The sequence below is a fragment of the Gigantopelta aegis genome, chromosome 8 (genome assembly GCF_016097555.1).
Source record: "Gigantopelta aegis isolate Gae_Host chromosome 8, Gae_host_genome, whole genome shotgun sequence".
NCBI classification, from domain to species: Eukaryota; Metazoa; Mollusca; class Gastropoda; order Neomphalida; family Peltospiridae; genus Gigantopelta; species Gigantopelta aegis.
The window spans coordinates 9,406,252-9,419,330 of record NC_054706.1 but is presented as its reverse complement, the minus strand read 5'-3'; the positions used below and the strand labels follow the sequence as shown (position 1 = coordinate 9,419,330).

The 13,079-nt window shown below is 38.0% G+C and overlaps 1 protein-coding gene across 2 annotated transcripts in view; it reads left to right on the top strand.

The window, feature by feature from the left end:
• LOC121378484 (beta-1,3-N-acetylglucosaminyltransferase radical fringe-like) overlaps positions 1-13,079 on the top strand; it is a 38,672-nt gene that overhangs the window by 14,103 nt on the left and 11,490 nt on the right. For both annotated transcript variants that reach the window (XM_041506674.1, XM_041506675.1), the window contains 2 exons: positions 9,943-9,985; positions 11,022-11,081. In XM_041506674.1, coding sequence (XP_041362608.1) covers positions 9,943-9,985; positions 11,022-11,081 — 103 coding nt within the window. The remainder of the gene's footprint in view (positions 1-9,942; positions 9,986-11,021; positions 11,082-13,079) is intronic.

Here is a 13,079-nt window from a genome sequence, read left to right as displayed (position 1 = left end):
GATGCAGGATGATGGTCGGCCATGGCTGATACCTATCGGCTGTGTGTCTCATCAAGTGGAACTGGAGTTGAAGGACATATTGCTGAAACATGAGGCATTTACTGAGGTGAAGGACTTTCTGCAATCTGTCTTTGACCTCTTCAGGTGGTCTGAACAATTAAAGCAGAACTTTGTTCTGTTGTCAGAATCGTTGAAGGTGCAGATATACAGCTTGCACAAAGTTCGCACTACAGGTACTCAGTTTTTCTATCATGCTCAAAAAGCATTAGATAACCTTTTTCGAAACTGGCCAGTTCTGGTTCAGCTCTTAGAAAAGATATTGACATTTCCAAACATGGAAAGTATTCATTCAAAAGTTAGCAGTATTTTAAGTAAGTTGAAAAGCTACACTTTCCTTTCAATCTGTGCTTTGATGAAGCAGATTGTAGACAATATCTCAAAATTCTTGCATTTGTTTGAGAAAGGCAGAATCCAGTGTTTCGATATTCTTCCAGTGGTTGAAAGGACCACATCACTCAATGAAGATATTTTGACTTCAAAGATTGACAGTTTCCTAGAAGAGTCCTATGCTATCAAGTGCATCCCTGCCATGTGTGAGCTAGAAGTAAAGGTATCAAGAAAACAAGATGACAAGAGAAAGGAAGCAAACCAGGAGAGTGTGACATTAGTTTGCAGTGGGATGATGAAGGTGGAGTGGCCCTCATCCAGCTTTTATTCCTTGAAAACAACTGTAATACAGGACATCAATAACTGTCTACAAAAGCGTTTCCAGTCGTTTTCTTCTGAAGTCTCCAGCAACAGTCTATGGCTTGACCCAGCCAATTGGTATGACACCACAGCAGAGCTCCAGGCAATGGATTTCCTAGTGAGTCATTTTGAAGTACCTCTTCAGCATACTGGCTTCAACCAGTCGATGCTCAAGAATGAATGGAAAGATTTCAAAAGAACTGTCAGCTTTTATTATAAAGGATTGAAGTCAAGCTTGTTGTGGTGCAAAATGTTTCAATACCGCCGCAACGTTTTCCCAAATGTCTGCCTCCTTGCTGAGATTGTGATGTGTCTTGGTGCAAGCAACAGCACAGTAGAAAGAGCCTTCGGGCACCTCAAGACCATGTGTGCAGACCGAGAGATTTGTTGTCGACATGAAACGATGGAAGATCTTCTTCTGATCAAAGTGAATGATCTGTCGTGGACTGCAGGTGAGAAGGATGAAATCATCGACATTGCGCTGTGCAATTACATGAAATACTGCAGAAAGCTGAAGATTGACTCTACCCCTTTCAACCTGCTGAATTCCTCGAGGAAAAGAAAGAAAAATGACAGTGACAGCAATTCTGACAACTCTGATGAAGATCTGGCTATGGATGATGAAGATTCTTTTTCTAAAACTGAAAATTTGTTTTCTGGTTCGTCCACTGATGATGATGCACATCAGTGTAGTGATGGAGATGATGTGGATGACACACTGACTGGAACTGATTGATTGTTCTGATGGTCATCATAAAACTAATATAGACAAGTTGATGCTAATAGTGAGCATGGTAGAGATTCTGCCAAGTTGATACTAACTACAATCTTAACATTTTGTAGATGACTGTTGAAATTTGTTATATTTTTGGAATTCATGGGTTTTTTTTTGTGTGTGTTGGGGTTTCTTTATAATAATACTGCTACTCCTTTCTTTCCTTTTAATTTCCTCTAATTTTTTAACTATCTGACAGCTCCAGGGGTGGGGGAAAATAAAATTGTCAATCGGTCCCACTTGATGTCATCACTACCGAGGGGGGGGGGGGGGGGGGGGGGAAGAAGAAACGAAAAAAAAAAAAAAAAGAGAACATTTAAAAAATGATATTTGCCAAATAGTTTAAAAAAAAATCATAGTGATATTTGTATAGTTTTATCTTGAATCATGAATGCGAAACGATAAACATGAAAACATGATTTTTTTTTTTTTAATCACTTAATGATCAGTGAAAACCCCCACAAATTGTATATATTTTACATAATAGAATAAATAATATTAAAAAGGAATAAAAGTTATAAATTTTAATTCCCATATATGTATAAAAAGTACGAGTATTCAGTACTGTGTCCTGAAAATTAATCAAAGATGGCACCATTCGAAACATTTGACAGCCTAAGCTAGCAAATGTTTAGACAAAGAGAGTAATAACGTCATCACTGATTGGATGAAATTTGACCTCTACTGGCTCTTGAGATAACAGTACATGTAGCTGTTCTGCTTACTCCCACTTGTTAAAAAAAAAAGGTGGAAACCTTTTGTTAATTTTAAAATCCTTTATAATTATTGGATACACTACATTGAACAGTCAACAATAAATACATTTATAGATTATTTCATTATATTTTATGCTATTTTAAGCAGTTTGTATTGCACAAAAGCCTCTTGCTTCAGACTAGGACACTCGACCCGACAGAGCTCCGTACACAGGTGTTGACAGGTGTTGATTGTAACCAGTTGCAAATTCTGGGTCCTTTGTTTTAATTGGAGTATAATACCTTGATGGCTTTCTAAACCAAGAATGGTGCTATCGTTAATGTCTGTTTAATCTCTTGACCGGCTCAGCGACTTTGATAAATGTCTAGCCTAGTGGCAGTCGATTGACACTACTGTAGGTCCGACTTCAGTGACTGGCGATATACTTAGGCAGACTTTAAAATCATAAACGTCTGAAACACCAGCCATATTGACCACTATTTATTTATTATTTTAAATCATGCACGAGATACCGATATCTAGGCTGGGCGGTCCACTTGACCGATAGGAATTTGTTCCAACAATAGAAATGGACAGGTGCTTCGGACCGACAAGAATGACAAAAGTGGGACCGGCAAACGCGCGTTTTTCAAAAATAATTTCGGTCTCGGAGATCTAGAATCGGTCCCAGACCGGGAAAAAAGGGCTTTTCCCCCACCCCTGGACAGCTCCTTTCATCTTTTTTGCTGTCCACCTCCACATCCCAGTTCTTGTCTCTCAACAGGTACTTTGACTGTAGAATGATAACTAGTGATGTTGCAGTTTAATGAATACATATAATGTTAAGATGTGGCTGATCTATTCCTGATTGTAACAATGACACATTACTGTCTACAACATGAATGATTCTTGATGGCTGTTATTTTTATATACTACTCAAAAGAATTTAAGGGTCAAAAATGTATAACCAAATAAGTTTCAGAGTGTATTAGATTGATGATGTAAACTACACCAAAAATTTAATTTATTGTTCCATATTTACAAAAAAACACAAATAAACGTCACTGTATACAAGAAAGTCACATGACATGCTGTCAAAGTTGAAGGTTGTCAAACATGGATTTTACACATTAGAACATTCGTTTAATAGTGTGTGAATCCACCCCTGGCGCGAATACACTCGACACATCGTTGCCTCATGCTGTTGATCAGACGTCTGAAGAACTCTTGGGGAATGGCCTGCCACTCTGCCATAAGAAGTTGACCCAGATCATGAAGGTTGGCCGGAGGGGCATGGTTATCCCGAACTCTCCTGCCTAATTCGTCCCAGGCGTGCTCTTTTGGGGCCAAGTCAGGCGAATATGCTGGCCAATCCATCCTGGCGATACCTTGTTGTCTGAGAAAGTCCGTTACCACCCTGGCGCGGTGGGGTCTGGCATTGTCATCCTGCAGAACTGCCCCGCCGCCAATCTGCTGAAGGCCTGGGAGAACCAACGGCCGGATAATCTCATTCCGATAGCGGATTCCATTCAGATTGCCATCCACCACATAGAGGGGGGTCCTGTGGTGGATAGAGATGCCGCCCCACACCATGACGCTGCCACCACCGAACCGGTGACGTTGTCTAACGTTAACGTCAGCGAAGCGCTCCCCAGGACATCTGTAGACACGAACCCGACCGTCGTTGAACTGGAGACTAAACCTGGACTCATCAGTGAACATCACTCGACCCCACTGAACACGTTGCCACCGCAGATGAAGTATGCACCATTGACGTCTGGCCGTTCTGTGATGTGGTAGGAGTGGTGGTCGAACAGCCTGGCGACGGCAGCGTAGATTATTGGCTCTCAGACGATTGCGTATGGTTTGATCAGACACTCGAGTTCCAGTCGCAGTCCGCAGATTGTCACGTAATCGGCGTGCAGTGGTTGTGCGTTGACGTAGAGCCATATTGGTGATGTAGCGGTCCTCTCTATTTGTAGTGCTTCGGGGTCTTCCCGAACGTGGACGATTTCGAACAGAATTCGTTGCTTGGTACCGTTGCCACAGTCGGCCAACGACACTCTGACGGACACCAAGTCTCAGAGCAACATTTCTTTGCGTATTGCCACCCTGAAGCCAAGCAATAGCCCTTCCTCGATCTTCGATAGTCAGTTGACGTCGTACCATTGTCGAATTTGGAGAGTGCACCGTACACGAACGCAAGCTCCAATTATACGGAAATTCAGCATTGGGAACATGGAATACACATGCAAAGCGTGCAAATGAAGCGCTTTGTGAAAAAGCAAGTTATGGGCACTTAGCAGACCTTTCGCTTTCGCCCTAATTTACGTGCAAATGTAAGCATGTTTTCGCCATTAGAACTAGTCGACAGTGTCAATGACGGTGGATTTTAATTCATTTATGGGTTGCTTAGACCCACTTTCGTCAAAATGGAACAATACCATGCGTGACATTATGGTCTAGCTAATATAATTGACATTCAGAAAATAATGTTGAAAATATCGTCTGACCCTTAAATTCTTTTGAGTAGTATAATTATTATTATGTCAGTTTTTAGTATGATTTATAGACAGCTTTATGAACATGTTATATTGTAACAATGAATGATAATCCAAAAACAATGGGTATAACATACATGTACTCATGTACACATACCTTTATGTGGATGATCATTATAAAGATAATGATGCAATTTGCAGCAAAGTAATAACATTCCATTCCATGAATGATCAAGTAATTCTCGTCTTTTGTTTGTTTTGTTTTGTTTTGTTTGTCTTTGGTGTGGGTTTTTCTTCTTCTTTTTTTTTGGGGAGAGGGGGGGGGTAATCATTATAATCACATGTATATGTATTCAAAGAGAATTGCTTGTGTCAGTACAGCTGTAGTTGATATATTGTAATTGACCAGATATGTTTTTATTGTTGATAAACTAGTGTACATATAGGAATTGAAAACTAGTTTAGAGGTGAAAACAGCAGGCACCCTTTACAGTGCATCACACTAAACCATATGCTGGAAAACTTCCCCACCTGAAGATGCAACTTGTCATTGCAGTGTGCTTTATTGTGCTATTTGTAGAATAATGATATGTACTTTTACTTTAACAAGTTGAATAGCATTGTCCTGAAATAATTAATAATGTGCCAACCATGTGAATATTAGAAACGCTTTTGTTACAGCTTTCTAAACATGTTTCAAAACAAGTATACAATAAACATAATGTTGCATACATGTGTATCTTTGGGTTTTTTTTAGGGGATGGTTTTTCTTTTGCCATATAAGATGTTGGGTTGTTCTGTTGTTGCATTTGTGGGTTTTTAATATCATATTACCAGATGTGGTATTGGTAAACTTAACTGAATAATATTTCTACTTCATTAATATTAAACATTCCACAGAGGGAACACGTTTAATAGAAAACAAAGGCTTGCACAACCAGTGCACCGCAAAGGCCGTGGTTAGTGTGTTTTCCTGTCTGTGGGAACACGTTTAATAGAAAACAAAGGCTTGCACAACCAGTGCACCGCAAAGGCCATGGTATGTGTTTTCCTGTCTGTGGGAAAGTGCATATAAAAGATCCCTTGCTGTATTAGAAAAAATGTAGCGGGTTTCCTCTGATGACTACGAGTCAGAATTACCAAATGTTTGTGGGATGGTTCTCGCATGTATGTATGAAGATCCCTTGCTGCTAATTAAAAAGGGTTGCATGGTGGCAGTGTCTTTCCTCTGATTATCTGTGCAGTCCTTAACCATACATGTATTGTCTGATGCCATATAACCGTAATTAAAATATGTTGAGTTTGGTAAATAAAACATTCCTTCCTATTCATGTGCTATTGTTAAGGAAATTTCAAGATGGCTTTCAGAAATGTAAAATAACTTTAGATGGATCACTTGATTGTTGTAACATGCAGGTGTTTCTTTTGTTGGGAAATCTGCTTGTACTACATGTGTATATAAGTGTATACTAGATTTGTTTGCCTTCAGTGACCAAGAAATGTATTTAAAAACCCCAAAACATGAAAAACCTGACCTGCATGTAGTTTTACTTTCATTGTTCATTGTGTTGACAAACTTGTACACATATAGGTACTTGAACACTGTACCCAGTACATGTGGAGTATCCACTAGCAATAGCAGAGCTTTAGATTTTCACTAATTTGTACATGTATAGGTACTTAAACACTGTACCCAGTACATGTGGAGTATCCACTAGCAATAGCAGAGCTTTAGATTTTCACTAATTTGAGCACAACGGATTTTTTATCTGTTTTGAACACATTGAGGTCTAACATGTTTTTAAACCATTACCAGTAATGTTATTAAAGGGACGGACCGGAGTTTGCGATTTCCAACCTTACAGGGCCTTTTTTAAATTTTATTTTTTATACATGTGTCTAAAATTGTTTATTAAATAGTAAATACATTATTTTATTTGGAATACCAGTGTCTAACATGTTTCTTGTTATACTTACGTTTATAGCAGTTTGAGCTTCACTTTACTTTAATATATATTTTTTCGTACATACAAAATTATCTTCTTTTTTGTTTTAACTTTTTTTTTTTCTTGACCATTCTCTTCTTGACAGATATCAACCCATGCAAAGGGAGAAGTCATGGGTTGTTACAGTAATTATATACACAATTTATACACACATATACTGGCCTCGGTGGCGTCGTGGCAGGCCATCAGTCTACAGGCTGGTAGGTACTGGGTTCGGATCCCAGTCGAGGCATGGAATTTTTAATCCAGATACCGACTCCAAACCCTGAGTGAGTGCTCCGCAAGGCTCAGTGGGTAGGTGTAAACCACTTGCACCGACCAGTGATCCATAACTGGTTCAACAAAGGCCATGGTTTGTGCTATCCTGCCTGTGGGAAGCGCAAATAAAAGATCCCTTGCTGCCTGTCGTAAAAAGAGTAGCCTATGTGGCGACAGCGGGTTTCCTCAAAAAAAATCTGTGTGGTCCTTAACCATATGTCTGATGCCATATAACCGTAAATAAAATGTGTTGAGTGCGTCGTTAAATAAAACACTTCTTTATACACACATAATAATGTAGTTACTACGTTGAAGGTAGACATACAAAATTATTGGGAGGTAAGCTATAGTTTGGTTTATGACCGAACGTTAGAGTGACTAAAAACACCTTGTACCAGTATTTATTACATACCTACTATAGTGATAAAGGCCTTTTGAAATCGTGTAATAAATTTATCCTGTATCGCATACATGTGCAATCAGGACCGGAACTTTTAAATGGGGAATTCCCTTTTACTTTTTACTGCAGTTAGTGCCTTTTATTTACTTACGTCATATATGATTTACAAATGACGTCATATCGTTTTTGAAATATTACACAAGGCTGCTGCAGAGTATGATTCTTAACATTAAATGAATCATGAAAAGAGTTTTGATCATAGATTTAAAAAAGTGTTTTTATGACGTTAAATTAAAAACCGGTTTTGTAAAACATAGAAGGTATGTAATAAATACAGAACTTCACATACGTTGTTTTCGCTTCCAATTTATTGCACTCGTTTATTTTGCAAAAGAACATACCATGAGACCGCTACAATAAACTCGTGCAATAAATAGGAAGTGAAAACAATGTATGTGAAGTTCTGTATATATATATGGTATTCTAAAAAGAAGATTTATTTAATGTCTGTTGGTCATTAAAACATTTTACAATGTTGGAAAACTCAGGACAGTCTAAGTAACAGTTGAAGTTTGTTTGTGTTTAATGACACCACTGGAGGATATTGATTTGTTAATCATCGGCTATTGGATGTCAAACATTTGGTAAATTTTGACAAGTAGTCTTAGAGAGGAAACTCGCTACATTTTTCCATTAGTAGCAAGAGATCTTTTATATGCTCCATCCCACAGACAGGTTAGCACATACCATGGCCTTTGATATACCAGTTGTGGTGCACTGGCTGGAATGAGAAATAGTCCAATGGGCCCACCAACTGGGATCAATCTCAAACCCGACTGCGAATCAAGCGAGCGCTTTACTATTGAACTATGTCTAAATAACAGCTGCTGAAGGGTTGTGGATTTACATTTCTAGTTATTTAGGCCTGGACTTAGCCCAGTGGTAAAGCGCTTGCCTGATGCATGGTCAGTCTAGGGTTTGATCCTTGTCATTGGTCCATTGTGCTTTTGTTTGTTCCAGTCCGTGCTCCACAACTGGTGTAACAAAGGTCATGGTATGTGCTGGCCTTTATGGGTTGCTGCATATAAAAAAGATCCCTTAATGCTAATCAGAAAGAGTAGCTCATTGTATAGTACCAGCAGGTTTCGTCATTATCCGAGTCTATTAGTGCAATTAAAATGTCATCAAATAAAACATTCTTTCTATCCTTCCTCCTTTTTAGTTACTTATTCTAATTACAGATTAACATTCACTGGTTTTGAGGTCAGCATGCTTGTACTTTATTTTTGTGTGATTATTTTGGGCACAAACTTTAAATCCTTGTCTTGTACAGTCTAAATATCTGAATTGCCTCTGAGCTACTTGTTTATGCCTCTCATTAGTTGCCACAGTCTGAGGGAAACCACCTACATTTTCCATTAGCAACCAGGCATATTTTATATGCACTTTCCCACACACAGGACAGCACTTGCATGTACCATGGCCAACTACGCCCATAAAAAACCAGCATTCTGAGAATACTGCAATAGCAATACATGACTCCAGGGCTGTAGCTAGCTGGGGAAGGGGGCAAGGGTGGCAGTTGCCCCCCCCCCCCCCCCCCCCCCAAAATGTGGAAACAATTATAGAAACTTAAAGAAAATTCTGTTCTTAACCGTTTGATGAGTTTTAGACTATTAACTACTCAGTTGCCCCGCACCCCCCCCCCTCCCCCCCAACAAAACATCCTAGCTATGGCCCTGGACTCCCCTAGAGGGCCCCAACACATTTTTATAAATTTATGGCCCTTGACATGTATATATACATGTATATATTCTAAGCTCAAGGGCTATAACTTTGTGAAAAATTGGTAAAGTGCCATGAAAGTCAAACTTTATTTGTAACAGTACATAAAGCTGTATACAGTTTACGCTCAATATTTTGAGGCATTGCGAAAAAAAAGTCAGGAAAATATATTTCTCTTAAGTTCACGGTCCGCTTATAACTTGTTAAAAATGGCTAAATTGCCATGAAAGTCAAATTTCCATCTAATAGTACACGATACATTTCAGCATTTCCCCCAAAAAAATCTGGAAAACAATGCGTCACAGACGGACAGACAGAAAGATGGTGAAGTTTGTTTTGTTTAATAACACCACTAGAGCACATTGATATATATTAATCATCGGCTGTTGGATGTCAAACATTTGGCAATTCTGACTCATAGTCAGTAGACATTTTCTTTATGCAGCAAGGGATCTTTTATATGCATTTTCCCATAGACAGGAAAGCACATATCACGGCCTTTGACCAGTTGGAATGAGAAAAAACCCAATCAGTTGAACGGATCCACTGAGGTGGTTCGATCCTGTGATGCAAGCACCTCAAGCGAGCGCTCAACCGACTGAGCTAAACTCGCCCCCCCCCCCCCACTCACACACACACACACACTGACACACAAAGATGGAGACAAAACCTATAGTCCCCTCTAGTTGGACTGGTAGGGGACTAAGAAAAATGGACAATAAGGGATTTTTTATATAAAATATTTCTTCACTTGTTCTATTTTATTGTTTTCAGGAGGTCACCTGATAAACACAAACTGCTCATCTGTACATAACAGGTAAGACATAATGCATGCATGCATATTCTTTGCATGTGCAGCTTTAATCAAATATGGCATACTAACTACCGGTGCTTGTACATGGTTTACATAATGTCTGAATACATGAATAAATAAATGCTTAATGACACCCAATACATTTGTTAAACATATTATAATATAGTCTAACTTTAAACTTATGTAACAGCCCCATTAACACCGTGAAACCCTCTAAATAGGACACCCGTGGAACGAAGAAAATTTTTCACAGAGGTTGTGTTTTATACTGATACTTAAAAAGGGTCCATGAAAAACATCAGTTTTCAGGCCCATAGCCAATGGGTGGCCGGTGACTTTTTTTTAAATATGCCCTCGGACCCCCCTAAGCAACTCGAGCGTCCTCGTGTGAGACCCCTCCCTCTCTCAAAATCCTGGCTACGTGCCTGGTTTTTGAGTGAATTCTTGTTATCAGGGCTTTCACTGTATGTGCATTTGTTTAACCTACAGGTATCAGTGTTAATTTGATCTTCCAAACTCACTACTGTTGGCAGTCATGCATGTATACGGTACCGGTATATTAACAGCCAGAGAGATATACATAATTGTACAGTATCTACACTGATATCTGTGGGCATGCTTGTTTGGCAATTCTTGAAATCGGAATCTCACATTGCAATGTAGAATTAAGTTCTGACTGGATTCTGATAATTCCTAACCTGGGATAAAAAAAAATTAAAAATCCAGAGTTTCCTGGTATTGCAAATTTTATTTTTAATACATACACCACCCAAAAACCATTCTGTTTGATCTAATGTTCACAGTAACCATCTACTTTTTAAAAACAGAAACGTTTGCTGGATTATTGAATTCTGCAACCAAACAATTGATCATTTGTGGCCAAGGAAAAATATACTAGTAGTACTACTACATATTATGTTTATTTTTTTGTTAGCCTCAAATGATCAGTTATTTGGCTGCATACATTATGTTTCTGTTGAAACATGATTGCATCCACATTCTCTCTGTCTAATGTTGTCATGGCAATGTTTTATTTCAGACAAGCCTTGTGCTGTAAGATGGCCATTGAGTATGACTCTTTCATTGAGTCAAACAAAAGGTTAGTATTAAAGGCATACTGTCACAGATCACTGACCTATTTAATGGTCTAACAAATTATTACCTGAACAAAAATGATTTGATTTGTCCCTAAATGTACTTTATTCAACCATCTCCATAACCACCATACTCCATTTATTAATGGCATTTTGTAAAAATAATTGAATTATGACAATGGTCCATAATTCAAAAACTAAAATTTCCCAGAGGGATAACATGGATTTCACTCCATCATGGTTCAGTTAAGGTGATGCGATAGCTAGATTTGGTTTCCAACAATTAATGTAATTTTTATTTATTATCCATTTTTAGAGAAATAAGGTCCTTAAATCCGTGACAGTATGCCTTTAAAGAATCGGACATTCAAGAAAACAATAATAAATTATTTTTTTCCTTTTTTCAATGTTAAATGTGAAGATAGAATAATTTTGTATAATTTATGAATCATGTTTCCCCTCATCTTGTTTGTTATAAATTGACTAACACCACGGCAGTCCCAGAACTCACCACATTGAAGAGGGTGAAAGGCTGCTTAATAAAGATCTTTTTATGGCTTATTTTGGTTTAAATGCAAACCAGATATTCCATTTTATTCTTTGGGTGTTTAAATAAAAAATGCTTTCCAATACATGTATGTGAATTTCTTAAAGAAAAACAAAAACGAATGTATCATCATACTTATGGTACTATGCTTCGGCAAAGTTTAAATAAAAAAATAAAAAATTATGATCATTTTTGTTTTGGTGGGCTGGTTTTTTTTGGGGGGGTGTCTTTGTGTCTGTCTCACAGTGGGGTGTGTGTGCGAGAGAGAGAGAGAGAGAGAGAGAAGAGAGAGAGAGAGAGAGAGAGTGTGCGCGGGAGGAGAGAGAGAGAGAGAGAGAGAGTGAGTGAGTGAGTGAGTGAGTGAGTGAGTGAGTGAGTGAGTGAGTGAGTGTGTGTGTGTGTGTGTGTGTGTGTGTGTGTGTGTGTGTGTATACGTGTAGTTCAAGTTGTTTTAATTTATTATTAACTTCAATACATAAATTAGCAGCTGGTTGTTAGTTATTAGTCCAATATTCCTGCTCTTATTATTATTAATTTTGTTTGTGTGAAAAACTGACAATCAGTATTTTACAAAGCCCAAAACAAACATTTGACAACCGATTCATGCAACTAGCAGGTTGAAAACTAAACAATCTTTTTCTCCCTCATCATAAAGCCTGATGGGGTGGTTATCAGAGATTATGGCCTGTCCACTGATCCATTGTATCTGTGCCAGCAGGCACACACTGGGTTTCCATGGCGTCTCTCCAGGTTTCCACTCTGTTCCCACGGTCCCTGTCAAAGGCCACTGCAGGGCTAACGGGGTCAGATTTCACCCGATGTTCTACACACTGAAACATTCAATATGCTGCCTTTGTCCTCCTTGACATAACACATTTAGGAAAGTGTTCAAAAGTACAGTTTTGCACTGAGCTCTGATATAGAATGTCAGTGTATGGAGCATTAATAGCAATAATATCTTTATATGTTAAAAAGTTAAAAAAGGAGAATATAGCAAATATAATGTATAATATGTTTAGGTCTAATACACTGTATTTGGTATTAATTTTCTAAAATTTATCTGAAGATGTATTACCAAATGTTTGACATCCAATAGCTGATAATTAATAAATCAGTGTGCTGTAGTGGTAATATTGTTAAACTTTGTTTCTCAAAACATATACTGTGTCATACATGTACTTCTAATGGAAAATATAATTTGTATATGAATATATTTTTTTGTAAATTTTGTTCTACATTTTTTAATTGTTTGTATTTTTTTTTTTTTTTTTTGGTAGGAATATTTTGACACATCTACTTATAAATTTAGTGTTTTGTAATCAAACTTGCATTAAATGTGCAGGCACCCTATTACCTTCACTACTAAAATAGATATTGAACTGTCCAATATTATTCATCCCACACCCACCTCCCAACAAAAAGCTGTACTCTTGTCAAGATATATTTATAGAGATAA